The sequence below is a fragment of the Mesoplodon bidens genome, assembly GCF_964165515.1.
Source record: "Mesoplodon bidens genome assembly, chromosome: 2".
In the NCBI taxonomy this organism is placed as follows: Eukaryota; Metazoa; Chordata; class Mammalia; order Artiodactyla; family Ziphiidae; genus Mesoplodon; species Mesoplodon bidens.
Window position 1 is genome coordinate 105,295,472 of NC_138177.1, and position 27,371 is coordinate 105,322,842.

The following is a 27,371-nucleotide window of genomic DNA, read 5'->3' on the forward strand; positions in this document are numbered from 1 at the left end:
GACCCATAGAGTTACCTGGTTAATAATAGTCGTGATAAAAGCTGCCATTCGTTGAGCACTTAATGTGTGTCATATAATCCCTGTGACAGCCCTACAAAGTGTAGATATGTCCCCATTTTACACATGAGAAAACTCAGGCAAAGTCTCAGATGGTACACAGCAGAGCTAGGAGTCAAAGCCAGACCTTTTCAGTATAGCATCCTTCTGAGCCCAGGCAAGACCCTAGGTCTGCAGGGTCACTGACCACAGAGAAGGAGAAAATTGGGCCAAAGTCCTCAAGTAGAGGAGAGGCTATTGTCACACAGGTGGAGTAGACCAGGGTTCTCTGCTGCTTGGACATCGGGTGGTGGTTTTCTTGAACCACTTACGATGCTGTCACAAAATAGAGACCTCAAGAGCAGAAAAGTAATCAACTGGCATTGGCTTTAATCAGAGTTATCTGTATGATAAAGTATGGTATATGTTCTTAGTTTTTAATTATACAAATACAATTGTTTATCTCCATTATACAAGTAATGCTTAAAATACATTTGCGTGGTAAAGGGGTTAAATAATGTGGAAAGACAGAGAGCAAAGTCACAGTTCCCATTCATCTCCCCGACCCCACTCTAGCACCATCCCCACCTTAGGTAAGAACTATTTTAGTTGGAATTATGTGCTTAATCTTTTTTCTATACACAAGTAGACATATACATTGTTTTAGGAAGTTAATAAATTGTATCATTCTTTACATATTTTTTTTTACAATTTTTATAGAAGCTTAACAACATGCCATTAAGATATTTTTGTCAGTACTAATAGACTATTTTAACTGCAGCAAGTGTATTTCATGGTACAGATGTACCCACGTGAACGTTTACATCATTTCTAGTATTTCTCTATTGTAAATACTATGGCAGTTAACACCTATGCATGTAACACTGTAGTACCTTTACGGTTAACGCTGAAAAGTTATGGTGTAATAATACAGTTGGTGTATTTACAATGATACCAATTGTAATTGGTAAGGTGTAATTACAGTTATGGTGTAATAGCTTTACAGGGATGTTGGGCACTAACCAATCCTATCTGAGAAGATTATAACAGGTTCAAAATGTTCCTATTGGCCTTTATTATTGAATGATCACACCCTTTGAAAAGTATTAATTGAGCATTATCATTGTTTTATAGGTAAAAGGTTAGTAAGTACGTAATATGTGGTAGGTACTTTCTTATGTATTATCTCATTTAAATCTTTTAATAATCCCAAGAAAAATGTGCTACTATTTACCATTTTCTGAAACTAAGACTTGGAAAGATTGTGACTTGTGTAATGTGACATACTTCTAAGAAGCCGGTTCAAGATTTGAACCTCATCTTCTGATTACCAATTCAGTGTCTCTTTCCCCATTGTTCTGAAGCTGGTCCATTTCCTTCTACGAGCCTTTAAAAAGAAAAACTGTAGAACGTAAAACGTCTTTGAAATAATGGAGTTGTAGCATGAGGAGAGAAAGGAAGAGAGGGTATCCTCTAGATTGGGGGTCAGGGTGGTCTGGAAGCCTCTGCTCCTGTCATCAGGCTTGGAAGTGAGATTCATGACTTCAGGAGGTTGTGGTAGTGGCGACAGTGAGAGGCCTTGGTGCCCTGACAGCAATGTCCTGCTATTGTAAGCTGTGGATTTAATATCATGCTGAGAAAAATAAATCACCACCAGGAAAGGCTGTGTGCTTAGATGCAGCTGGCTCCTGGAGGCCCTCTCCCAACAGGAGAACGGCCCTCAGTGGATGAATTGTCTCAGCTTCCTTTGAGTTTTAATTTCTATATAGATCAAAGGGTTATTTTCAACCTGTGGGATGGCTTGGCCCTTTGAGAAGTGGCCCCTTTTACAGGCGCCGTGGAGTGGGGTGATGGTCGGGATTTAAGGGTTGTTTCAGGCTCTTCCTGGACGCTGTTAAGTCCCCTGAAGTACATGTGAGCAGCCTTTTCTCCTAGAGGCAGAATTTGAGCAGTTTGGGTAAGGGGAATCAGTTCTGCTCTCTGGCAAAATGATTTGCATCCATCGATCCTGTTGGCAGTAAAAAAAAATTTGAGAATAAGTCATCAAATGTGTTTGAGGAAGAAAGCTTAGAAAATCTGAAAACAAAACACAACACAACAGAACACAAACCCATAACAGAGTAAATATAAATAACATTCTTATAATGAATGTGTCAGCATTTTTAACAGAAGTGTACTCAAGCGTGTGGTGATGCAGTATGTGTATACAAGTCAAAAGCACAAATGTAGTCAATGTTTACATTTAGCCTCCCACCTCCAAAACACACTCACAAAAGCTCCCCCTTGTGTATGTGGAATTACATCTCTGAATACTCCCTTGGTCCACTTCTCCCCCTCCTTTCCTCAAACACATATTTTGGTTACTTCCCTAAAGAGACATGATATATATGAGGAAACACCTCTCTGAGTAGTGTATAAAGTGTAATGTTTTGAAACACCAAGGACGTGGGTCCACCGGGAATCCTGAACGCTGGTTTCCAGCCACAACTCTGCTGGAATGAAAATAGAAAACAATGAGGCATGTGCAGAGTCAGCTTTACTTTGTGTCTCAGCTCAGCAGTTTTCCCGCTGTCCTAAACTTTCCTTTAAAAAAAAAAAACAAAAAAAAAAACCAAGGAAAAAGAGGAAATGATCTGGTTTTTAAAATCCTAATAGTGAAGAGTGAAAATATCAGGTAGCAGCCAGGACTGTGGGGACACTTACAAAAAAAAATCAAAACTGAACCAATGGTGAAAAATCTCACTGTTCTTTGCTTGGTTGTCAAGACTCATGTATGTGTGCACACCACATAGTAAACACCTCACTGCACACGTAAGTACACACGCAGTCATGGATTTTCATGGTGGTGTGGTACAAGCTGTATTTGATTATCATGAAGTACTAGTTTTATTTCTGCTGACCACTTGCTGTGGAATCTTGGAAATGTCACTTTTATTCATTAATCAAATAATTCCATTAAAAATTTTTATTTATTTATTTATTTATTTTATTTTTGACCGTGTTCAGTCTTCGTTGCTGCACACAGGCTTTCTCTAGTTGCAGCGAGCGGGGCTACTCTTCGTTGTGGTATGCGGGCTTCTCATTTTGGTGGCTTCTCTTGTTGTGGAGCACAGGCTCTAGGTGCATGAGCTTCAGTAGTTGTGGCATGCGGGCTCAGTAGTTGTGGCTCACAGGCTCTAGAGCGCAGGCTCAGTAGTTGTGGTGCACGGGCTTAGTTGCTCCGCGACACGTGGGATCTTCCCGGACCAGGGCTCGAACCCGTGTCCCCTACATTGGCAGGCGGATTCTCAACCACTGCGCCACCAGGGAAGCCCCATACTGTAGTTTAAGTTGAAAGATTTGTTAGTGAAGTATTATTTCAAACATCTGTGTATGCATCTGTAAAAGGAGAAAAGCCAAGACAGAAGAAGATGTGAACATCAAGTACATTCACATTTTTTCCCTATTATCAGTAGCATCCTTCAGAAAGTACTGATTAAAAGTGAAGGCCGTTTCCAATTCTTGGTTTACTTGCCTCATAGCACACTAAGTCAAGGCTAAGCTGGGGGCCACCTTCCAGAAAGCACAGACTTCCTTTATGGTTGGAAATAATCCATATTTTGTTTGACCTTCAGAATACTCATAGCCTTGCTGGAATATATGGGCCAACATTTGTCCTGGCAAGGCCAGGGCAGTTTAAGTTTGGTGTCTTCAGGGATTGCTTTATAGGCCATTAAAAGCAGTGGGAGGAAGGTGACGATAGTAACTCAGACATTTGCATCCTTTCCGACTAAAAAATCAAGGGGGTGATTTAAAACAGGCAGTATTTGAAAACAAACAAACAAAAAAACTTCTTGCAGTTCCTATTTGTCTAAACCTCTGAGAACTCTCTCAAGGTCAGAGTGTTCTTTTGCAAATGACCTTGTCATGAAGAGGGGATTGCATCTCATTTATTACACTGTGCTAATTAATATCTGCAATCCTCTTCTGACTGTCAAATATGGACCATGGAAAGAGCACAATTTCCATGCCTTTTGAATAATGTGTTCTTCGTGATGCTTTGTTTGTAAAAATATTGTCAGATGGTTAGGATTTGCCTGAGCATACTAATATTAACTGGAATTAGGCCTCATGGTAGCTTTTTTTGCTTAGGCCAGAGGCAGAGTCCAAAGCCTAAGAGTTAAAAGTTATTGTTCTGTTTACTTTTTCACTTTAATAGATGGTACTTTTTCTTCCCTTCCAATTTTATTGAGATATAATTGACATACGGCACTGTGTAAGTATAAGGTGTACAGCATAATAATTTGACTTACATATATCATGAAATGATTACCACAATAAGTTTAGTGAACATCCATCATCTAAGATACAAAATAAAAGAAAAAGAATTTTTCTCCTTGAGTTGAGAACTCTTAGGGTATACCCTCTTAACGACTTTCACATATAACATACAACAGTGTTAATTATTGGGTTGGTTGGTCAAAAAGTTCATTCAGGGGCTTCCCTGGTAGCGCAATGGTTGAGAGTCTGCCTGCTGATGCAGGGGACGTGGGTTCGTTCCCTGGTCTGGGAAGATCCCACATGCCACGGAGCGGCTGGGCCCGTGAGCCATGGCCGCTGAGCCTGTGTGTCCGGAGCCTGTGCTCCGCAACGGGAGAGGCCACAACAGTGAGAGGCCCGTGTACTGAAAAAAAAAAAAAAAAAGTTCATTCAGTTAATGAATATGTTCAATAAAGTTCTTGGTGAAAATGAAAAATATATGTTTTATTTTTACTTAAAACCGAACGAACTTTTTGGCCAACCCAATATATTCATCGTTATACATTACATCCTAGTTCTTATTTATCTTATAACTGGAAGTTTGTACCTTTTGTCTTAATCCAATTTCCCCTCCTCCCACCCCTCTTATTATTCTTATTTTAAAGCAAATACATAACTAGAGTTATTGTTGTATGCTGGGTTTTCGAGTACTTAGTGAGGTCAGTAATGCCTACTACTTAGGGCCAGTTTGATTGTCAGATGTGTTGTTGCAAAGATGATAAATGATAAGGTAATCAAGGATTAGATGGATTCATATGTGGCAACATGAAGATATTATCTTTAATAAGAATAGCCATTGTATGGGCATAATTGAAAATAATCATAATTTAGTTGAAATCCTGTATAAATTTAGGAGAAAAAAGTAAAATAATTCCTTTTTTTCTGCTCATATAAAGGGATATAAAAGAATGCATGTCATTAAGTTTCTTAATGCTTCATTTTGCTTTGGATGTGCTTGCACCAGGTGAAGTTATACTTGAATGTTAACGCTCATAGCGTGAGTCTAAAGTTTCAGTTGCAGCCAATAGATGGGAACCATGGTTTCTAGTGATTTTCAAAATACAATCACATAAAGATGAAGAGACCCCACAACTGAAACAGGTGGTGGGTGTGCTCAGTTTAAGTGAACATTTGGGAGTCCAGAAAGAATCCGACACTGTCTCATCACTGTCAGAAGTGATTCCAACACCACCGCTGTGCACCAGCCCATGTTGTTGGCCGTTAGTTGTGTGGATGTTTGCTGTTCACTCAATGACAAAAGCAAAATAGGGCCCCCCCCAAAAAAGGATATAAAAGAATATGTCATACGCGGTTAAGTGCACATACATATGTATTTTCTTCTTGCCGTTGAGAAAGCAGGATTGGTAAGTGAAGCTCAAGGGTTAGGTATGAAAAATAATTGAGAAAAATGAGTAGAAGGAAAGAAAAATTGATGTTTGAGAATCTTTGTTAAATATGTTCTCAAAGACCAGCCTCAGATTTAAAGTATTATGTACATGTAGACTTTGGCCTCCAGTAGTTTTTTTTTTGTTGGTTTAAATAAATGTATTTATTTATTTATTTCATTTTTGGCTGTGTTGGGTCTTCCTTGCAGCGCACGGGCTTTCTCTAGTTGTGGTGAGCAGGGGCTACTCTTCATTGCAGTGCGCGGGCTTCTCATCATGGTGGCTTCTCTTGTGGCAGAGCACGGGCTCTAGGCACGTGGGCTCAGTAGTTGTGGCTCGCAGGCTCTAGAGTGCAGGCTCAGCAGGCTCAGTAGTTGTGGCACACGGGCCTAGTTGCTCCGTGACACGTGGCATCTTCCCGGACCAGGGCTCAAACCTGTGTCCCCTGCATCGTCAGGAAGATTCTTAACCACTGCGCCACCAGGGAAGCCCCTCCAGTAGTTTTTTGATAGGAATTTAGCCTTGAGTTGAACTTTGAGATACGTTCTTTTCTTTTCTTTTTAATTACCAAGAGACCAACCTTTTGTAGTTTGTTGATCTATTTTCTCCTCTTACTCTCTTTCTATTGCTTTCTGCAGGCGCTGCTGTTTATCCTGGAATGCTGGGCATCCATATGTAGAATTAGGGTTTGCCTGCATCTGTCTTAACCAGGAATGGAGAAAATCTGACCCAATACTTTAATACACAAGTTGAAATGGACTCAACGGGGTACTAATCCAGTTCTTTGGTCTGAGCTCCAATTTATAAAGCCCCCATTTCTTTATGTAATAAGTACATGCGTTACCACTGTTTAGGCTTCTCCACTCCTCTGTCTTTGCTTAGCCTTCTGTCTTCAGGTGTTTAGGAGAGGTTGTATCACAGCCAGCTTCTTTGCTTGTCAATGGATTTTATAACAAAGCTATGAAAGTCCAAACTCTTTGTTAAGCAAATTCAATTCATTAATCTATTATATAGATATCTCACTTTATAAGAATTATAGAATTCTTAAAGAATTATAAGCTTATAGAATTCTTTGCTACCCATTATGTTAGTTCATTTTGGAAAGACAGGTAGTATTAGCCCCAGTTTACGGGGAGGAAACTAAGTGAGGTGGCCCAGGTCAAGAAATTCGTTAATGGCAGAGCTTAGTGTAGAACCCAAGTCTTCTAAATCCAAGTTGGACCTTCTTCTGTGTTTCTGTGGTCCATGTGGTATGTTATGAGCTTCTTTTTTGATGGGAGAAGGTAGGATGGTAGGGAGAAAAGTGGTTCATTCCTATTGATTTTTCTTATGTTTATTAGTAATTTTTTTATATTTGTATAGCATTTCCTGATTTAATTAAAAAAACCAAAAAAAGGGGCTTCCATGGTGGCGCAGTGGTTGCGAGTCCGCCTGCCGATGCAGAGGACACGGGTTCGTGCCCCTGTCCGGTAGGATCCCACATGCTGCGGAGTGGCTGGGCCCGTGAGCCATGGCCGCTGAGCCTGCGCGTCCGGAGCCTGTGCTCCGCAACGGGAGAGGCCACAGCAGTGAAAGGCCCGTGTACTGCCAAAACAAAAAAAACAAAAAAACCCCCCAAAAACCTTTTCATTGTTTCCCTAACAACCCTGGGGATTAGCTAGGACAAGTATTATCCTTATTTTATCTTATTTTTTTTTAATGTGGACCATTTTTAAAATCTTTATTGAATTTGTTACAATATTGCTTTTATTTTTTTTTTTTATGTTTTGGTCTTTTGGCCACGAGGCATGTGGGATCTTAGCTCCCTGATCAGGGATCGAACCCGCAACCCCTGCATTGGAAGGCGAAGTCTTAACCACTGGACCACCAGAGAAGTCCCCTATCCTTATTTTAAAGATGAGAACACTGAGGCTCAGTGAAGTGAAATGTTATTAGTTGAATTGGAGCCATAGCCCAGACTGGTTTGGACTAAGACTAAAGTGAATGAGAATTAAATGTGAACCTTTCCTTTCTGTAACATACATGGAGCCTCTATAGTGTGTCAGTTGCCATGTTAGATGTCGTGGATTTAAAAATACCTGTTTTTAGGAGCTTGGGAGTAACAATATACACACCACTATATATAAAATAGATAACCAACAAGGACCTACTGTATAACACAGGGAACTAACCTCAGTATTTTGTAATAACCTATAAGGGGAAAAGAATCTGAAAAAGAATGAATGAATATACATATAACTGAATAACTTTGCTATACACCTGAAACTAACACAACATTGTAAATCAACTATACTTCAACTTAAAAAAATTTAAAAAAAAACCTGTTTTAAAATTTGTCACAGTATGTCAGAGGTTTTTAGAGTTTGTGGGGTAGTGCTGGGGGTTATTTTTGTTTAAGGAAATCATTTCTCTAGTATGGAGGAAGGGGTAAATTTGGAAGACATTATGTTATAGAACTGCAGCCAGATATATGTTTACTTTTGTGAGTGCCCGTTTTATTTGCTGGTTTATTCATTTCTATGCATTAGGATAGAAAAATAAATACAGTTCTGTTTTGGCTCCCTGGAATAGTTTTTATATTTTCTGGAATTTCCTCACTTATTGTCTTTAATATTCCAAAGTTTTACTATGACTCATTTTGGCCATCCAATAATAGAAGAAGTAGGTGTAGGCCTGTTTGAAGAGGCTCATTAAGTAATTTTGGGGAAATATGTTTTTGAAGTCTGTAAATGTTAATTTTTGCTTGGTGTCGAGATTTGTGTCATGGGTATCAGTTTTGCATGTTCCTATATGTTTTGGATGGGAGAGGATGAAAAGTTATGCTAAAAGAGCTTAGCTTAATTTTTCTCTTTGGCTCAAATATGTGGTTTTACCATAAACTACTGAAAGTTTCCTGTTCTTGTTTGATAAAAAGGCCACTTCCATTCATTGTTTCCCTGCAACTTCCTATACTTTTCACAGTAAAAAAGGTTGAAATTGAGGATAAATTATGAGTTATCTCTGGGAGCAAAGAAACTCTATTTCATTTCAGGAAAAAGCTTAAAAAAGTGAGCCTCCCTGAGTCTGAAACTGCAGTAGTCCTCTTTATATGCCTTTCCATACATAATCATGGTTTTCAAGGAGTTCATTCTGATCTGTAACTCAAACTAACATGAGAAGACAGGGAAGAGTCATGTCATGACTTGATTTTAGAAAGCCGCAGGATGGTATCACTGTCCTGTACAAGGGCTTTTTGAGTGGCTTTGTAGTGTGTTTTCTTTGTGAAATGGCACTGTCCAGCACATAGCCTGCCCTGCGCTGTATTTATACCGTGGATCATTTGTACTGACTGGGAATATGGACCACTGATGGGAGTGTCTGATCTCCCTGATGGTGTCTGCTAGCATTGAGGGGAGAGTGAAGATGGAAGGAATGGTAGTTACACGTTCCATTGAGAACGGCGAATGTGAAAATGATGCTAAAATTGTAATTAACTGGGGATGTGCAGGTTAAATATCTCTTCATCCTGAATACTAAAAAGAGGAGGAGATATCATGAGAACTTTACATATATACACGAGACCTAATCATATATTTGCTTTCGCCTCTTCTTGAAAAGATAAAATTTCAAAAATGCTTGAAGCCCTAGAGTACTAGGAGAATAGGGCTTTTAGCACAGTGGTTGTGTGAACTAAATTCCCAACAGTTCACCCTTAGTGTGTAAGCTTCGCTTTCTTTGATGCTTGCCATTCAAATTAGATTAGTGTGGACAGTGTCTCTAATACTGTTGCTAATATTGTCACTCACGTTATTATACATGGTCAATTTTACACCAGGTTTGTGTATCTGGAGCACATGAAGGAAGCCAGAATGTTTGGTGAGTTACAAGGAAGATAGCTGTCAAAAGCCCATATAAGTTACTCTGGAGGTGGGATGGCCCTCATCCAGAGCTTGTTGACTTACAGTTGAGTATAAAAGATGGCATGTCATGGGCTTGAGGCAGAGACACAGGCTTGCAGCCAGAGTTGAGAAAAATAGAAGTATAGAAAGTATAAGCAGAACTATAAAACAGAGAAATATGGGACCATTTGATGTAGAGGTAAAAACTAAAATACCATACCAAGTTTAATAAACTGTAATTAGTATTCATAATGATGACCCTATGTCCTCAAAAAAAAAAGAATAAGTGATATTTAGGATGCTCAAAATATATACGATGGCTATGAAGTAATTATATATGTATGTAGTATGTTTTAGGTAGACTTACCTTAGAAATGACAGAAGTCACTTTCCTTTTTTTTGGTTGTTTTTTCTTTTTTGCGGTACGCGGGCTTCTCACTGTTGTGGCCTCTCCCGTTGCGGAGCACAGGCTCCGGACGTGCAGGCTCAGCGGCCATGGCTCACGGGCCCAGCCACTCCGCAGCATGTGGGATCCTCCCGGACAGGGGCATGAACCCGTGTCCCCTGCATCGGCAGGTGGACTCTCAACCACTGCACCACCAGGGAAGCCCAGAAGTCACTTTCTTGAAAAGGAGTGAAGCCTTAGTTGTTTGGAAGATTTGCTTATGTGGGCTATCTCATTGCTAGTCAGTGCTAATCAATGAGGCATGGATTGTGTGGCAGTCAGATGGCTTTTTGGGCCAGTTGCAGTAGGTGGGAAGAAGGGAGAGAGAATGATATAAAATACTGAGAGAAGGAATTAATTATTACTGTAAATAATGGATTAGTGTAGTTTTGATATATTTTTCTGTGCAGATCTTGAAACAAAGCCCTTTTTGTTTTAGGAACTGGCATGAAAGGATTTTATTTTCAAACTGACCGTTTGAAAGTATTAGAACTTGTCTCCACGTGAGAAAAGGTGAATTCCTTCTGGCAGAGTGGTTTCCGAAGTTTCACTTGAGAGGAAAAGAGAGGAGCTAGTTGATCCAGAGTGGAAAAACACCGAAGAAAAGTTTTCCCCAAAATAACACACAGATTTCAGGAAAACAAAAATTGCTTTGATTGAATGTGACAAACTAAAAAAAAAAAAGTTGAGCTTTGAAACATCATATGACACATCTGTTTTGAAACGTTGCTTTGTCAGATACAGCTGTGTGTTTTACAGTACTTTATTGTGTGTGAAGTTTTATCATGAGCATGCTCAGTAGATATCTTTCTGAACAGGTATCTCATTTATTCCAGAGTTTATTAAACAGCAGTACATTATTTTATATTTATCTTTAGGTTAAATGCAATGTGATTGAATCAAACCCCTCTCTTTTAGCCTTTTATTAAACTGATAGCTCTGTTTAGATTTTATCCTTTCAGAAGTTGCTTGTTGACCCAGGAATATCCAAAGCTTTTGATTTATTGCACGGCATGTTTTAAAAAATTGAGATTACAGATTTCCCTAAATACCTTTAGCAAACCAATGCCACTTTGTTTTTTTGCCTTCGTACCTACAGTAATGTAAATTATTGGTTTAAAAAGTAAAAAAAAAAAAATCTTCCAGTTCTAGAAAGGAGTTTTTGTGCATACTGGAGATAATTGCCTAGATCCCTGATTGAAATTCACTATAGAGTGTGTTTCCTCCATTTTTAATGAGGCTGTATAAGAAAAGTTATGCACCTATGCTTTTTGTAAAATAACTCTTGAAATCACTGACCCTTGCTTTATAATAGGCCTCTTAAATTCAGACTTAGGAAGAATACTTTTTTATCCAAAGAACTGATTTGTTTCCTTTTTATGAGATCTTGGGAACATCGCATTTTCTTTTCTATCTTGACTGCTAGGAAACTCAGAGCTAGGTCTGGTGCTCAAATGAGGTTGTTTCCTAAGTTCTTCAATAAGGTTTTGTTTTGTTTTGGGTTTTTTCATATCCACTTTTTAATTGATTGGCAGCTGAAGTTTTCTGGGCCTGCTTTTTTTTTTTTTTTCTTTTTTAAATTTTTTATTACCAGCCCCTCAATTTCCTTTCTAGAAGTAGTTGAGTATATAAATAATAAAGGAATATATAGCATGACATTTTGGTTGGATCAGTAATTTTCTTGGAATAGAGCCCATTAAAACTGGGGACTCTGGTCAGACCTGTCTTGGTACATTAATTTTGCATCTCTGGGACCAGAAGCCGGGGCAGAACTTATCTAAAAATTAGGAGGAATTGGAAGCAAAGGTCTTTTTACCAAAGATTTTATAGAGGCCTCAAACTCTCAGGGTGACAGTGGGGGCATCGAACTACATGGTACCAAAGTTCCTTTAAACTCTAATATTCTATGCTTCCTAATGCAAAAGGAGATTGAAATAAGTTAAGAAGTATTTTTTTCAGAACATATTCCATAGTTGGAGAGATGGTAATAATAATTATAGTTATATGATAATAAAAATGAGTTAATCCTAAGAACAGGTTTTGTTTGTTTGATTGAAGAATTCATTACTCAACAAGTCCTTGTGAACACCTGCCTTATGCCAAGCACCATGCCAAGCACCTGGGTGGATAGAGAGTTAGCAAAAGGAACATGGTCCCTGCCTTCATGGGGTTTCCAGCTAAGTAGAAGACACACAAACACATGCCAGAATAAATGAAACAATATGTTTATAACTAAAAGCTGATATTGGGTGTAAAGGAAAAGTGTAATAGGTATGACAGGCTTATGGAGTCGCTAAATTTAATCAGGTATGAAAATGTGGTTCTGGGCCAGGGCTGGTTAGCTGGGCACAATCCTTCTGTCGTTCGAAGGTCTGTTGTCCCTCGGTCTACACTGAAAAGTCCTATCAATGGTGCTGTTTGATTGGCCCATAACTACTGTGAACCTTGGAAATTTCAGCTCCATCAATACTCCTGAGCCTTTTAGCTTCACTGTGAAAGGAGCAAGAGCACATTAGTTCTTCATAGATTTCTCTACAAACTATCAGCTGTTTCTTTCTTAACAGAAGCACCTGAGCAGCGAGCTAGCTTGCTTGAGGAAGGACTATGGTTTTGTATTGTAATTGGATTTGACATATCACTGATGCTTGGTGATTTGGCATTCCTGTTAAGCATTCCTGCATTTCTTTAACAACCAATTGTTGAGTGCCCTGACTATATATAAAATCCTTAAAGTAAATGTATTTTAGTTCATGGTCCAGTTTGTACATATGGCTGTAATTAGTAATATTTTGCATGGCCAAACCAAAAATTGGTAGATTTTCCTTTTTTAATCTCTTGCCTCCTATTTATAATCAGGACCAGTGGTTACAGCCTTTGATTCAACTCCCGAACAGTTGAGGTTTCCCCCTTCCATCCTTTCTGACCACTCCCCCACTTAACAGCTTCTTGTCTTGCCACTTACCCAGACACTGCACCCCAGCCCTAACCGAGGGCTCACCAGTCCCGAGAATGCTTGTTGCAGCGTGTTATACCTCTGTGTTTTTGTGCATGTCCTTACCTCTGTTTTCTCCCATTTTTTTCTTTCTTATCAGACACCAGTTTACTAGAGGTAAAAAAGAAAAAAGAAAAGAAAAGGAAAGAAAATTAGTTTAGCGACTATCTATCTTAAGTACAAGTCGAGGTCTGAGAGACAAACAAATTTGGTGACGTTATCCCTCAGGATTAATGAGGAGTGGCTTTCCAGCCCTGCAAGTTTCACTTTACCATAAAATGTTGCATTAGTAGGAATTAAATTATAATTTTTATTGGTTATGTACCTAAACTGAATTTAATATTTTGACTCCAGATCAATTATTTTCCTTTTAATAAAGAAGTATACTTAAAAAAACCTATTTTGTGTATCTCAGAAACACAGTAGGAGAAAACAGATTTCATTTTCTTCCATCCTCCAAATCTTCAGATTTGTTCTTGGTCCCTGTGCTGAACCATTTAGGCAATAACATTCCGTAAGTTCTAATCTCCTCATAAATGAATCCTGTAGCCGGTTTTCCCTTCATTCCCAGCTTCGTTTAGACTTGTCAAAAAAACAGGAACAAGTGCACCATCTTATTGATGGAAAGTAAATGATGAGAAAGTTGGCCAAGATGGTGCCAGATTACTGTCTTTCTGGATTGTGGGAATTCCCTGGAGGCAGAAACATGGCCTGTTCTCACCTTTGGGAGTTGTACTTCCAGATTGCGCTCAGAGAATAGGAATTTTTACCCTAATACTGAACATAGTTTTATTTTAATCCTTCCCAGAGCAATTCTTAGAAATAATTTTTTGGGGAGTAATGGCTAGGGAGTAGTATGAGAACATCTTATCTTAGATATTTTATTAATCATTCTAAAAGCTCATAAAGAAAACATTTTTTCAATTGGAGAAAATATTTTCATTCATTTATTTCCCCCCCCCAGGGGGCTTTATGTCTCTAATAGTAAGTGAAATTTGGAAAGTATTTGCATGTATAGGGTTTCATTTGATCTATGAGTCGAGCCTGTCATAAAGTAAGAGAAAGAGAGATTATGGGAATCTTAAAGACAAGGTCAAACAACTAATAGTTGGCAGACCTGGATTTAGAATGCAGTTCTTGGATCTCCTGGTCCAGTGCTCCTCCTGTACCACTATGTCTCTAATACAAGGACTCTTCTCTTGCAATGCCCAGTGGTGACTTCTGGGACGTGCTCCTTCTGCTACCTTTTCTCTTCAGGTTATAAAAAAATATGAAACAAAACAACCCCACATCCTCACAGAGTTGCGTAAATCCCCTCTAATACTTCTCCGTTGTATAGTGGTATCTTGCTTAGATGAAAGCGTAGAGTGTCTTTATAGCTTGGCACTTCCCAACACTTGGAGAATTTAGATTCTTTTTTTTTTTTTGCGGTACGCGGGCCTCTCACTGTTGTGGCCTCTCCCGTTGCGGAGCACAGGCTCTGGATGCACAGGCTCAGCGGCCATGGCTCACGGGCCCAGCCGCTCCGCGGCATGTGGGATCCTCCCGGACCAGGGCACGAACCCGTGTCCCCTGCATCAGCAGGCAGACTCTCAACCACTGCGCCACCAGGGAAGCCCCGAATTTAGATTCTTAAAGAAGCTCTGCCCACTGTTTCCCTTTGAACATCTAAAGACACAACTTGAACACAGGAAGTTCTTCAACATGGTTGCACCATGATTTCAACACAATATGCAGCTATGCACTGGCTTTTGGCCCAAGAAGTTGGCAGTTGACTTCTTGGAAGAGGGTTGGTTTGTCAAGAGAAAGGTTTGAATTTAGATATTCACTTGGAGAATGAATGATACTATGATAAGATATGCTTAAAGAATTGTTCTGTTTAAAAAAAAAATCTGGCTGTTTTTTCCTGAGAAATCCACAGTACAGGTTTTAGAACGTTATACGCTCTTCTGCCTATCTTTTTCTTATCAAGGATAAGCTTCAGCCGGAAGCCAGGTTTTATTGTTGAAAAACCCAGGTGGGAGCTGTGGTAGAAGGTCCCCCTTTGGATTTTAGTGATGGTGCATTCCACAGCTCCATCCCCAAGGAGCTGTAGCTCCAGTGAGTTGTAATGTAAGATGGTATAAACACGAACATATGTTGTGTACACTGCATGAGCTTGGGGCCTTCCAGGTGCTTTTTCCTGGAGCTTTGTTTTTGCATCATATCCTGATTCTCGTCACATTCCCTCTCATAAATCTCAATTAGAGCCAGGCTGTGCTATTGGCCGAGAAATCACCTTGGGTGTCCTTTCTTACAGATTCTTGCATCCTGTGGAGGTAGAAGGGATTTTCAGCTCAGGGGCAGAGTAGATCCTGCGGTGCCAGTCCCACAGTCTGTGGGAGTTCGTCCCTCTTCGCAGCTGACGGCATTGCGGAAGTCCCTGTGGGACAATAACAGAAACCCTTATTAGCCAATGGTGTTGTTGGAATAAAATCTCCCCACTGAAGTGTCTTGGTCCCAGGCTATAATGTTACCCCTTGATTCCCTCTGCATCTTTACCACTTTTATTACAGCTGAACACACGCTCCTCATTAGTACTCTGGGTGATGTGGGGAATCAGTGTGCTGGAAATTATGTGGAATAGGTACCAGATGTTGGTGTCAACTTGGTATACATTGGTGTTTAGAATGCTTAAGGATCCCATTTATTAAATGTGAAAATTACTTACTATACCTTCCCGTAAACAATAACTCTCCCCCTCCCCAACCCCCAATATTTTTCTCTGTGTTGCATGAGGTGTGATATTAATTTCTTTGGGGACAGATTAAATTCAATGTGTGTGCAGCAAATGCATCTGTTCCCAAATGCTTTGTCTGCATTTTGTCAAGTCTGAGGGCTGGCCTGCAGCCAGTGGGGATGTGGGGTTCTGTAACTGAGACTGGAATGCTGTGTTGCAGCTAAAGGATATAATGAAAGGGTGAGTCCGTTTACATTTTTTTCTTTAAGTGGAACTGGGAAGTTAGACATTCATGTTATAGCCAGACCTTAGGAACATTTCCCATGTGTGCAGATAAGCAAGCATTAGTGAGAAAGAGGAAGACAGTTGGTAAAATGAGAAATGAGCTTGTGCTTTCTCATTAAATTTATGAAGTCTTTTAAGTCAACCAAAAGGTTGCAAGTGTGAACCAAGCAGTTTATTTTATTATATTTTATTTTATTAGACATGAATTAATGTCTGTGTTTGGCTAAGGCATTGGCCTGTTCATCAAGTCCTGAGGTGAAGGACTGGAGAATGCAGGGTAGAAGCAGGCAGTGCCTTGTCATGGGAAGAACTTGGATCTGGAGTCTGAGAGACCCCAGATTCGAATCCCACCCTGCCACTTACTGATGGTATGTGACCTCTGGTAAGTTGCTTAACCTCTCTGAGGCCCAGTTTCCACCACTGTAAAGTGGGAGTTTTAGCACAATCTTTACAGTGGTGTTATGAGGATTAGAAACAATATGTACACAGCATGTGGCTCAGAGAAGGTGCACGATTACTGTCTTCATGAAGAATTAAACCCTCGCTTGTCACAGGGGTCCCACCATATGCTTCACAGTGTTCCTCCAGGTGGCCCAGCTGCTGAACAGAGGGCCCTGCTTGGTGAAGGAGGCCACTTGGTCAGGGCCACCTTGTGAGTTTCTTACCACAGGGTTTACTTAAATTTGTGCTGCCTTCAGGGCAATAAATGTTTTTACTCAATAGAAGTAGCATCTTATAGATGAATAGGGGCTGTGTGTCTGTCCTGGTGGCCAAGGAGGGTGTACTGAGCAGGAAAAACAGAGTCTGACTTAAGTTGGGTTCTTTTGGGAATTACCCCCAAAGAATTCTGGACAGGCCATGTACTAGATGTCTGGAATAAACAGAAATATCCAGATTGGGAGGCAACAGTGAGGAACATCTCTGGGGGTGTGTTACTGTCAGGAAGCACTTTACTGAAATATTCACCCAGCTCTGTGGCTTGCAGCAATTTACTTATAGTGGGAATAATATCTGTTCTACCCACTTTACAGAATTTCTATAAAATGCTTTTAATTATAAAGTACAGTGCGATGTTAACAGGAGTGTTGCTTATGAATATTGTTGCTTTCAGCCAGCTTTCTTTTTTTTTTTTTTTTTTTGTTTGGCTGCGTTGGGTCTTCGTTGCTGCGCGTGGGCTTTTCTCTAGTTGCGGCGAGCGGGGGCCACTCTTCATTGCAGTGCGTGGGCTTCTCACTGCGGTGGCTTCTCTTGTTGCGGAGCACGGGCTCTAGAGCGCAGGCTCAGTAGTTGTGACACACGGGCTTAGTTGCTCTGCAGCATGTGAGATCTTCCCGGACCAGGGCTCACACCCGTGTCCCATGTATTGGCAGGCGGATTCTTAACCACTGCGCCACCAGGGAAGTCCCTCAGCCAGCATTTCTTTCCGCCATCATCTGTGCCCTGTTGATTCTTACTGTGGTAAAGTAGCTTTTGCTGTGCCACTCAGCATCATCACCAGAGCATGTGCTCACTTGCCTCTGGAGTGTGGGGGAGAGATTGCTTAGGGGAGGAAGGGCTGTGGGTTTCTAACAGTGGCCACAAGAGAAACTCCCAGCCCTCTGAGGCTGTCAGTGAGAGCCTACACTAGCAGAGCTCACATGTCACAGAAGTGAGGAGGACATGAATCAGTTAGGGTTTCGGAGCATGTTTTCCTGGTTTCTGAGCCTTTGTGACTGTGAGGTACTGTACTTGGGCCCTGTGGTGGTCATGTGAGAATCACGGCCACCTGCCTACTTCAGGCTTGTGTGGTAGAGCCTGGGGAGGGGATCAACTCTTCCCAGGTGGAAGCTCTTCTAACTGGAGTTGGATCTGGCATTGTGTGGGCAGCCCATTGTGGACACCACTGTGAGGCCAGTAGGGAAGGATGGGAGACCAGTTTCTGGAGGCAGGCCGTGGCTGCAGGAGAGGGGCAGGAGGGCCTGGGGGCTGACCCAGGGGGTGGCAGGATGAGGCCGGGGGTGTGCTGTGCTATGGGAGAGGGAGGATTGTTATGCCACCTGGAGAGAAGGATATTGCCAGACCATGTTTGGCGTGAGAGGACAAAAACAGGTTTGCATTTCCTGCCTTCTGTGACATTTGAGGGTGGGGAAGCCCTGATGAAGACTTGATTCTTAGCAACCAAAAACGTCACCTCCTTCAGCTCATGATCGATTTTTTTCGCTTTACCATAAGATCGAAGCTTTGGCTACTAGGTAAAGAGTCGAAGGAAGAACTCTAAGATCGAGTCTCCTATTGGTTTGAAATCCTTTGCACATGGATCACCTCATTGTTCTTTCCCTTTTCCTCTCTTACTCCCTTCCGTCATTAATATTTGAGTGCATACTGTGTGCCAGACATTATGCTGGGCTAAGGGATTCAGCAAAAGACAGAATGATTGGGTTCCTTTCTTTTGTGGTATTTGTAGTCTTTGGGTGTATGCAGACGTTAAACAAATAATTGCACAAATAATTATATAAGTATAACCACATGAAGTGCAGTGAAGAGAAATAGAGAGTATGAAAAATGTATATCTAATGTTGTAAAAGAGGTAAGAGAAGCTTCCTTGAGAGATCTGAGTAGGAGTTCATCACACCAAGGCAGAGGAAAGGGATAGGAATGGTAGGGAAAGTGTTGCTGAAAGAAACCTTGTATGTGCAGGTCCTGGTGGGAAGAAGGTTGAAGTAAAATAAAGCCTGTATATTAATTAAGGCAGGTCAAACTGTAAGTGTCAGAAAACTCAAAATAATATTGGCTTGAATAAGAGAAAAGTTACATGTGTTTCATATTAAAAAAAAAGAAAAACAAAAAACAGTCTGGAGCTAATTCAACAGCTCCATGTTCATCATGACCCAGGCAACTTCTCTTATTGCTTTGCCTGACTCAGCATGTTGCTTCCATCTTATGGCCTAAAATGGCTGCTTTAGCTCTGTTCATCACATCTGTATTCTAACCAGCAGGAAGGAGGAAAGGGCAAAAGAACACAACTCCTTCCTTTCTTAAGAAACTTCTTAGAAATTGCATGTATCACCTCTGGTTACATGTTATTAGCCAGAATTTCATCATATGGCCATACCTAGCTGCAAGCATTAGCTAGAACTTCCAGTACAATGTTGAAAAGGAGTTATGAGAGGGGATGTCCTTGTCTTGTTGATCTTAGTGAGAAAGCTTTTAGTTTCTCACCATGAAGTACAACATTAGCTGTGAGATTTTTTGTACACGTTCTTTAGAAGTTCCCATCTGTTTCTGATTTGCTGAGTTTTTTTAATCATGAATGACTGTTAGATTTTGTAAAACGCTTTTTCTGCTTCTATTGATACGATCATGTGATTTTTCTTCTTTAGCCAGTTAGTGAGATAGATTATATTAATTGATTTTCAAATGTTGCATACCTAGGATAAACCCCACTTGATTGTGTTGTATAATTCCTTGTATACATTGTTGGATTCGATTTGCTAATATTTTGTTGAGAATTTTTGCACCTATGTTCACAAGAGATATTGGTCTGTAGTTTTCTTGCAATGTCTAGCTCTGGTATTAGGGTCATGAGTTAGAATGAGTTAGGAAGTATTTGTTCCGCTGTTATCTTCTGAAAGAGATTGTAGAGAACTGGTATAATTTCTTCCTGAAATGTTCAGTAGAATTCACCAGTGAGCCCATCTGGGACTAACATTTTTTTTTTTTTTTATTGGAGTATAGTTGCTTTACAGTGTTGTGTTAGTTTCTGCTATACAGCAAAGTGAATCATTTATTCATATACATATACATATATCCACTCTTTTTTAGATTCTTTCCCCATATAAGTCATTACAGAATATTGAGTAGAGTTCTCTGTGCTTTATAGTAGGTCCTTATTAGTTATCTATTTTATATATAGTAGTGTGTATATGTCAATCCTAATTTCCCAATTTATCCCCCCCTTCCCCCCGGTAACCATAATTTTGTTTTCTACATCTGTGACTTTATTTCTGTTTTGCAAATAAGTTTATTTGTGCCTCTTTTTTTTAGATTCCATATATAAGTGATATCATATGATATTTGTCTTTCTCTGTCTGACTTACTTCACTCAGTATGACAATCTCTGGGTCCATCCATGTTGCTGCAAATGGCATTATTTTGTTCTGGGCCCAACATTTTTTAATGAAAACTTTCACTTTACAGAGATACTAGCCCTGGAGGCAGGTCTGAGTTTGAGGCCTTGAGTGACTGGGGCAAGCTTAGAAGGGTTACTTAAGTTCATTGAACTCACTTTCCTGTTCTTTACAATGAGGATAATACGACCTCCTTATGGTGGTATTGAAAAGATATATAGCACCTAGCACTGCCCAGCCTCCAGTGAGCACTTAATGGGAGCTATTTATTTACTTACTTGCTTATTACTTACTTGCTTACTTTCTTTACTTACTTACTAGACCAGACTGACATTGTGTGTTGAACTGTTGAAGGCACCATGTCTTATATACCCTTGGAGGATGGGGTAGATAGTTCCTGTTTTTTTCCTTTTCCTTTCATTCCTTTCCTTCCCTTCCTTTCCTTCCCTTCCCCTCCCTCCCTCCCTTCCTCCCTTCCTTCCTTCCTTCTTTCCATTTTCTTTCTTTCTTTCTTTTTCTTTCTTTCTTTCTTTCTTTCTCTCTTTCTCTCTTTCTCTCTTTCTCTTTCTCTCTCTCTCTCTCTCTCTCTCTCTCTCTCTCTCTCTCTCTCTCTCTCTTTCTTTCTTCCCTCCCTCCCTCCTTCCCTCCCTCTCTCCCATCCTCCCTTCCTTCCTTCCTTTCTGGGTCTTTTTGGCTTCAGGATGTATTAATCATATGTTGAACTTTTTTCTTTTTTAAACTTGGAGGACAAAAAATTCATCAAGGCACCTCAACAACCAACACTACTCTAGTGTGTCTGATGGTCAGGGACACTCTATACCGAGCATATTTAAACATTGACCCCAGTGGGTCTCTGTAAAGTGCAGCTCTTCCGTCACTTGATCAGAGTGAGCCTTGTACATTGCTTTCTCTTTTTTATTTGACCTTGGACTGACTTGTATAACACATGGCTGGAGCTGGAGCCCATAAAGTGGGGGTTTGCCCTGTCTTAGGCTCTGGTAGGACAGAGAACAGACACTCTTAAGGCTAAGAGTGCCCATTTTCAGTGCTGGGGGCATCCCCTCTCTGATTCCCTCCACCTTTGGGTAAGACCTTATCCTCTGGTTTGTTGCCAGTGAGTTTTGCTCTTGCCCAGTGTGGAGATGAGCAGTGTGGTGACTTAAGACCCTAATGGGTGATGGTGGTATGTAAGGAGGAGGGCAAGTCAAGCAGATTGCAAGCCTTTTGCAGATGTGTTTTAGGTGGAACTATAGTCCAGTCAGAGCTTTGTACATACATACAAAAATGGAACTGAAAAGTATTTTTATTTGTGCTTAATTTGTGATAATGGGAAATTCATGGCAGGAGGCTGTGAAACCAATTCAGAAGGGTTTCCCAGTGTTGGTAGCAATAGCCGCAGCAAGTCGCCAGGGTCGATTAGGAGTAGGAGACTTCTTCTGGAGCTCTGGGCTGTGAAATATCTCACTGTGACTGGTGCGGGCAGGAGGAGGGGGTGGGGGCACCTGCTCATACTGTTTGCCGTGCTTGGGGAATTCAGGGAATCATGCGTCCAGTACCTCCTGACTTTGCTGCCGTGACATCTTCCTTTACCACCTCTGTTTCTCAGAAAGCAGCTGGGCACAGGAGAGCAATACAGAGGGTGGCAGTGATTATTTGAGAAGGTACATACTTCATATCAGATAACGGTTGATAACTGTTATCAACCTAGATAATTTCCATGAGTTCTGAAATAGACTTGCACACCAGGTGGGGTATCTGCATATAGCACAGCAGTGGGGATACAGGATTGTCTGGTTTGAACTGTATTTGCATTTTAGACCGGGGCTAATCCCGGAGAGTATTTTTATTATGTAGAAGTCAGGAAGACTAGTTGGAGTGCATTCAGGTCTTTTATTGGGTTCCATTTGGAAGGTCGGGGTTTAGGATGCTGTATGTTCCAAGTCCCAGTCTCCTCAGCTAATTGAGGACAACACCAAGCTTACAGAGGTATGTGAGGTTTAAGTATCGCTGAGTCCTTTTGATTTCTGGATGTCCTTCCCTATCAGTTCAGCTAATGTATGTCACACCACTGTAGCAATCTGTTTCCCGTATTAGCTGCATACAACCAAATCCAAGTCCCCAGAATGGGGCCCTAATCACTGATCAGAGAGGGTGCAGTGTTTTCTTTAAGCTCAATGATTCATTTAATAAATATTTTTTGGGCATTTCCTACATGTGAGGCACTGTGATGGGTGCTGAGGATACAAAGAGAGTAACCCACAGCTGTCAGGGAGGTCCCACTGGACTGGCAAAGACGGACATATACACTGGTGGTTACAGTGTAGAAAATGAAACAGCTGAGACAGGCAGAGGAATTATGGGAGCACAGAGGAAGTGCACCTTCCTCAGCTTGGGATGTTCGTTTTGGGGATGGAGGTAGAGCGGACGAGGAATTTGGGAAAAGGAAACAAGCTTGAATAAAGACATAGAGTGAGAAACATCATGGTATGTTGCGAGACATTTAAGCCACGTGGGGTTCCTGGAGGCGGAGGGCTTAGGCTGGAGAGCTAGGAAGGGGCTAGATCAAGAAAGGCCTTCGTGTGCCAGGTGAAGGAGCACAGACCAGCAGTTCTCAAGGGACGGGACATAACTGCAGGGCTAGGCGGGGCAGATCTTTGCATCTGGAATAACCATTCAGTTGAGGACCACCCTGGGTTAGGTGAACCATGTCTGTATGGAAGGCAGCTTGGAGAGCTTGAGACCAGAGGCTCCTTTCAGGAAGATCTGCAGTTGTCTAGGGACGGAGACAGTGAGGGCTGCAGGAAGTAGAGATGAGGAGGAAAGGATGGATTTCAGATTTAAGTTCTGATTGCTTAGAGGAAGGGAGAATGAGGAAGCAGCAACCAAGCATGCCCAGGGTTCTACTTTTTCTATCTGAGGCTCTGCTCATATCCTACCTCTCTTGGGAGGATCTTTCTGACCTCTCTCAAACTTTGCTGTACAACTCTGGCCCCAGTTGCCTCTGCTCATTGCATCTTGCTTTTGTATGTTCTTAAGATTGTTTTGCTTTCCCTAAGAAGGGGAAGCACTTAGAAAGGTAGAATCTGCATCTTATACCTTTTTGGGTGCAATTTTAGGTGTCTAATATTTATGCATAATATCATTGGGGCTTTCCACAACTTATTCTATTTATCTCTGGTTTTCTTCTAAGAGGGGAAGGAAGAATTGAACACAGATGTCAAATGGGAACTTTCCTCCATCCAGAGGAATACATTTGTGGCTTGTGTGTCTAAAAGGGAATTTCATCAAATACACATCAAAAGCATCCAAAAGGAATTTAAGAGATTGGGATTTTACAAGAATAGACTAACTTTTTTGCCATTTAGTTCTGGAAACAACTTACCTGGAAAGGCACCTCTGGTGGGTTGGCAGTGGCTTGTATATTCAGAACAATTAATTTAATCGTGGCACAATTAATTGTGGATTCTGAGGGGTTCATGTTTGTGATTCCCTCTGCAGGTCCAGAGCCCAGCGCCCAGTGTGAACTGTCGCCTGTCAATGCCTCCCATCCAGTCCAGGCCTTGATGGAGAGCTTCACCGTCTTGTCGGGATGTGCCAGCAGGGGGACGGTGGGGCTGCCCCAGGAGGTGCACGTCCTGAACCTCCGCACTGCCGACCGGGGGCCCGGCCAGCCACAGAGAGAGGTAGGCGCAGGTGCCAGCTTTCTACCCACTGCCCCTAGGAATTTGTAAAGACAGTTTTCTGGATGAAGAGTCCTTTTCTTCCTTTCTTGGTTTAACGAGGATGCTCATGTATGAACATAAGTGGGGAGGAGGACACAAAGTACACTCAAGAGACAGAGGAGGATTTCAGTTAATCCAGAAGGATTGCTCTCTGGACTGGGCAACTCTAAGACTTCTCTCTAGAGAGATTTTTCAGCTTTTCAACTTTCCTGGTCCCCCTCCCTGCCTCATAGTGGAAAGAATGTTCTTAAGAATTTCATTTTTAAAACATGGTTGTGAAAAAACAAAATAAGGTGCCATTTCTCTGTTATTGTAAAATGTCTTTCTCATCTTCTCCTGTGCCCTGTCTTTCATCTTTCTTTGTTTTGTCTTGTGGACCTATTGCTCCTGCAGGATGAATCAGAGGAAACAGAAACACTCTGGAATAAGGATGGCAGCACCTTGTATGTGCATGAAAGTGCTGGGGGTGGGTAGCTCCTTATGTTATCCAGGCAGCTTCTTGAAGACTGTGGTGGTCTTGGTGGTGGTGATGATGACCCAAGCTCATAGTGACTCAGTATTTCCTCTATCCTCAGCCCTGTTTGAAGCACTCATATACTTATTCCATGAAGTCCTATTACTGCCCTCAATTTACAGGTGACAGGTGCAATGGTAACTCACTTGCCCAAGGTCATTGCCATAAGAGAGAAATGGCCTCCTCTTTCTTGTGGCTCAGAAATGACCTGGGTTGTGGATAATGGTCCCCCTGCTTCTTTTAAGATAACACACAGTTGTCATTCTTTCTATTTCTAAGCTTCTGTGTCAGAAATGTTATCACTCAGGTATTATCTCTTCAGGAAGAGAGAAACCACAATAAACCATGATCACAGTGAAGTGCAGAAAAACTAATACAGAGCAGAATTTATCTTTGAGCTTTCTTCTGGTCAGGAAAGTTAATTTCCATAACTGTTTGTTTATGTGCCTCAACCACTCTTCTTTTTGTGGGGGGGGGGCGGGTAGGAATAGGAGAGGCGAGGTGTCCAGAAGGAAAAGCAAACTGATTTTAATCTTGTGAAAGTGTGTAGAGTTGGCTCATTTCAAAGACAAATCATCTAACCTTTCCAGCTACATTGGAAATTATCGTTAATACTCTTGGTTGCTTGCCATTGTTGCTGCAACACATATTTCAGGTCGGATTTCTTTATCCCAGTAATGCGTCTTTAATTCTTAACTTATGGGAGAGAATTTGGGTGGGAGGGAAAGGAAGGGAGGAGGAAGTGCAGTTCCTATGAAGCCTTGCTGACTCCAGCAATTCTTTAGCAGCAATAATTACTCATATTATATATGCTCTCTCAGAAGAACCAAGAAAGAAAAGCAAGTCCGAGCGATTACAGAAGCGGCAGAAATTCTGCGTGCTAAATTGTGCAGTACTGTTGATGATTCTGAAAATAGATTCACATAAGACTACTGAAGCAAAAGAAGAATACCTCAAGGAATGACAGCAGAGCTCTCCCACACTTATACTGACTGTGTTAGGTCAAAATAGACGTGGCTGTACTGAAGATACGGAAAATTAGCTGGCATCAAGGGACGTCGTACGTTCAGTGAAGAAGTAAAGAAGGTGGGCCTACGGGGGATAGTCTCTAAACCTTCTTTAAAAACCTGAACAATTAAGTATCCCTCATGTTCCTCATGTGTGACTCCGGAGATACAGGACTGCAGCCGTGCCAACAGCTTTTTAAAATCATTTGAACTATATGACCCAGCAGTTCCACACCTAAGTGTATACGCAAGAGAAAGGAAAACATAGTCCACATAAAAACTTGTCCACGATTGTTCACAGCAACATTATTCATAATAGCTAAAAAGTGGGAACAACCTGAATGCCCATCAGCTGATGATGGATAAATGAAATGTGGTACATATATCCATACGATGGAATGTTATTCAGCAATAAAAAGGAATGAAATACTGATACATGCTGCAACGTGGATGAACCTTGAAAACGTTACACTGAGTGAAAGAAGTCAGACACAAAAGACACGTGCTGTCCAGAGTAGACAAATTTATAGAGATAGAAAGTAAACTGGTGGTTGTTTAGGGCTAAAGAGCAAAAGAGAGACATGGGGGCTGACTTTATGAGTACAGAGTTTCTTTTGGGGGGACAGAAGTGTTCTAAAATTAAATTATAATGATGGTTCCACAATTGAATGTGAATATAGTAAATACCATTGATAAATGTCAATAAATGTGACTAACCAAAAACCATTGAGTTGTACTTTCAATAGGTGAATTTTATGGCATGTGGATTTTATCTCAGTAAAGCTGTTAAAAAACTAATTCAACCTGTCAGTATATTAATTACCCATAAAATTTACCTTAACTATATTCACTTTTTTTTTTTAAACTAGGATTGCTTCCTCTTCCAACCTAAACCCATTCAACTCTTTCTGATATTCTCAATGGATAACTTGATTTTTATAGATATGCTATTAGATGTGGTCTGCTAAAAATCACAGCCAGTCAGTTCTGGAGGTAATAGTGGGAGGACCAGAGGCAGCCTTTGTGCATGTCTCTACGAAATATTAAGGGCAAATATTTTTCAAGGTGAAATGATAAATGTTGTTGCTTATAAATTAGAAAAGAATGCCCTACTGGCTCCAAGCCATACTTACTTTGACTCTTATGACCGAAGTCGTTGTTTTTCATGATGTCCTCCTTAAATGTGAGGGAATTACTAAAGCAACCCTATCCCCACTCCCCGCCCCGACCGGCTTGTTTCGGTGCAGGATTAGCATTAAGATCTATCATAAATCATCCCTTCTCTAACATTTTACTAAATTCCTACCTCCCGGGCGCCTTAAGCTTCCTCAGCTGAGGAGAGGCTGCTGCTTTTCCTGTGTGGAGGAGGTGACAGAGCCTACACCTGGAAGTAATAACCGCAGCAGGTTGACAAGATTTGGGGAAACAATTATACTTAATTAGACAAACAATTTTATAGGCCGGCAGAGAATTTGTATCAGAAACATACTTGCTACAATAATGTATACAAAGCCCCCTGTGGTAAAGCATGGTTTTGCCACTGACTTCCCTGCTGGGTTCTCATGAGGACAGCACAGACCTGTAGTTGTATTTTTCATCTGAGACCACACCTCTCATTTGTAATCACTGGTTTTGGAAACAACAGCCCTGGAAGTGAACCGGAAACTGGAAAAAGACTCTTTGGCGACAGAGGAGGGCAGAAGAGGGTAAACAGCCCTGAGAGACCAACTTTGTCTTTTAGAATAAGTGGGGAGATGTCATCGGTTTCACCCTATGAAAACCAGCTGCGGTGCCCTTTAACTTCAAGGTAAAATGTCCCGCCCCTCCCTCACTTCCTGCCCCTACTCTTTTCTGACCACCGCTCCATCCCCTGCCCCTACCCCTGAGTTCCGTCCCTCTGGGTGTTTCCTGATTCCTGAGAAGGGTTGTAGCACCACTAGAGGCTTGTTTACAGTAACATACGTTCATTAGTTGCTGGAAGGG

General features: G+C 41.1%; 1 protein-coding gene across 7 annotated transcripts in view; it reads left to right on the plus strand.

Annotated features, from left to right (window-relative positions):
- The window catches only part of TGFBR3 (transforming growth factor beta receptor 3), a 200,822-nt gene that overhangs the window by 61,203 nt on the left and 112,248 nt on the right, over positions 1-27,371 (plus strand). For all 7 annotated transcript variants that reach the window (XM_081226552.1, XM_081226551.1, XM_081226550.1 and 4 more), the window contains one exon: positions 23,644-23,828. In XM_081226552.1, the coding sequence (XP_081082678.1) occupies positions 23,644-23,828 (185 nt within the window). The remainder of the gene's footprint in view (positions 1-23,643; positions 23,829-27,371) is intronic.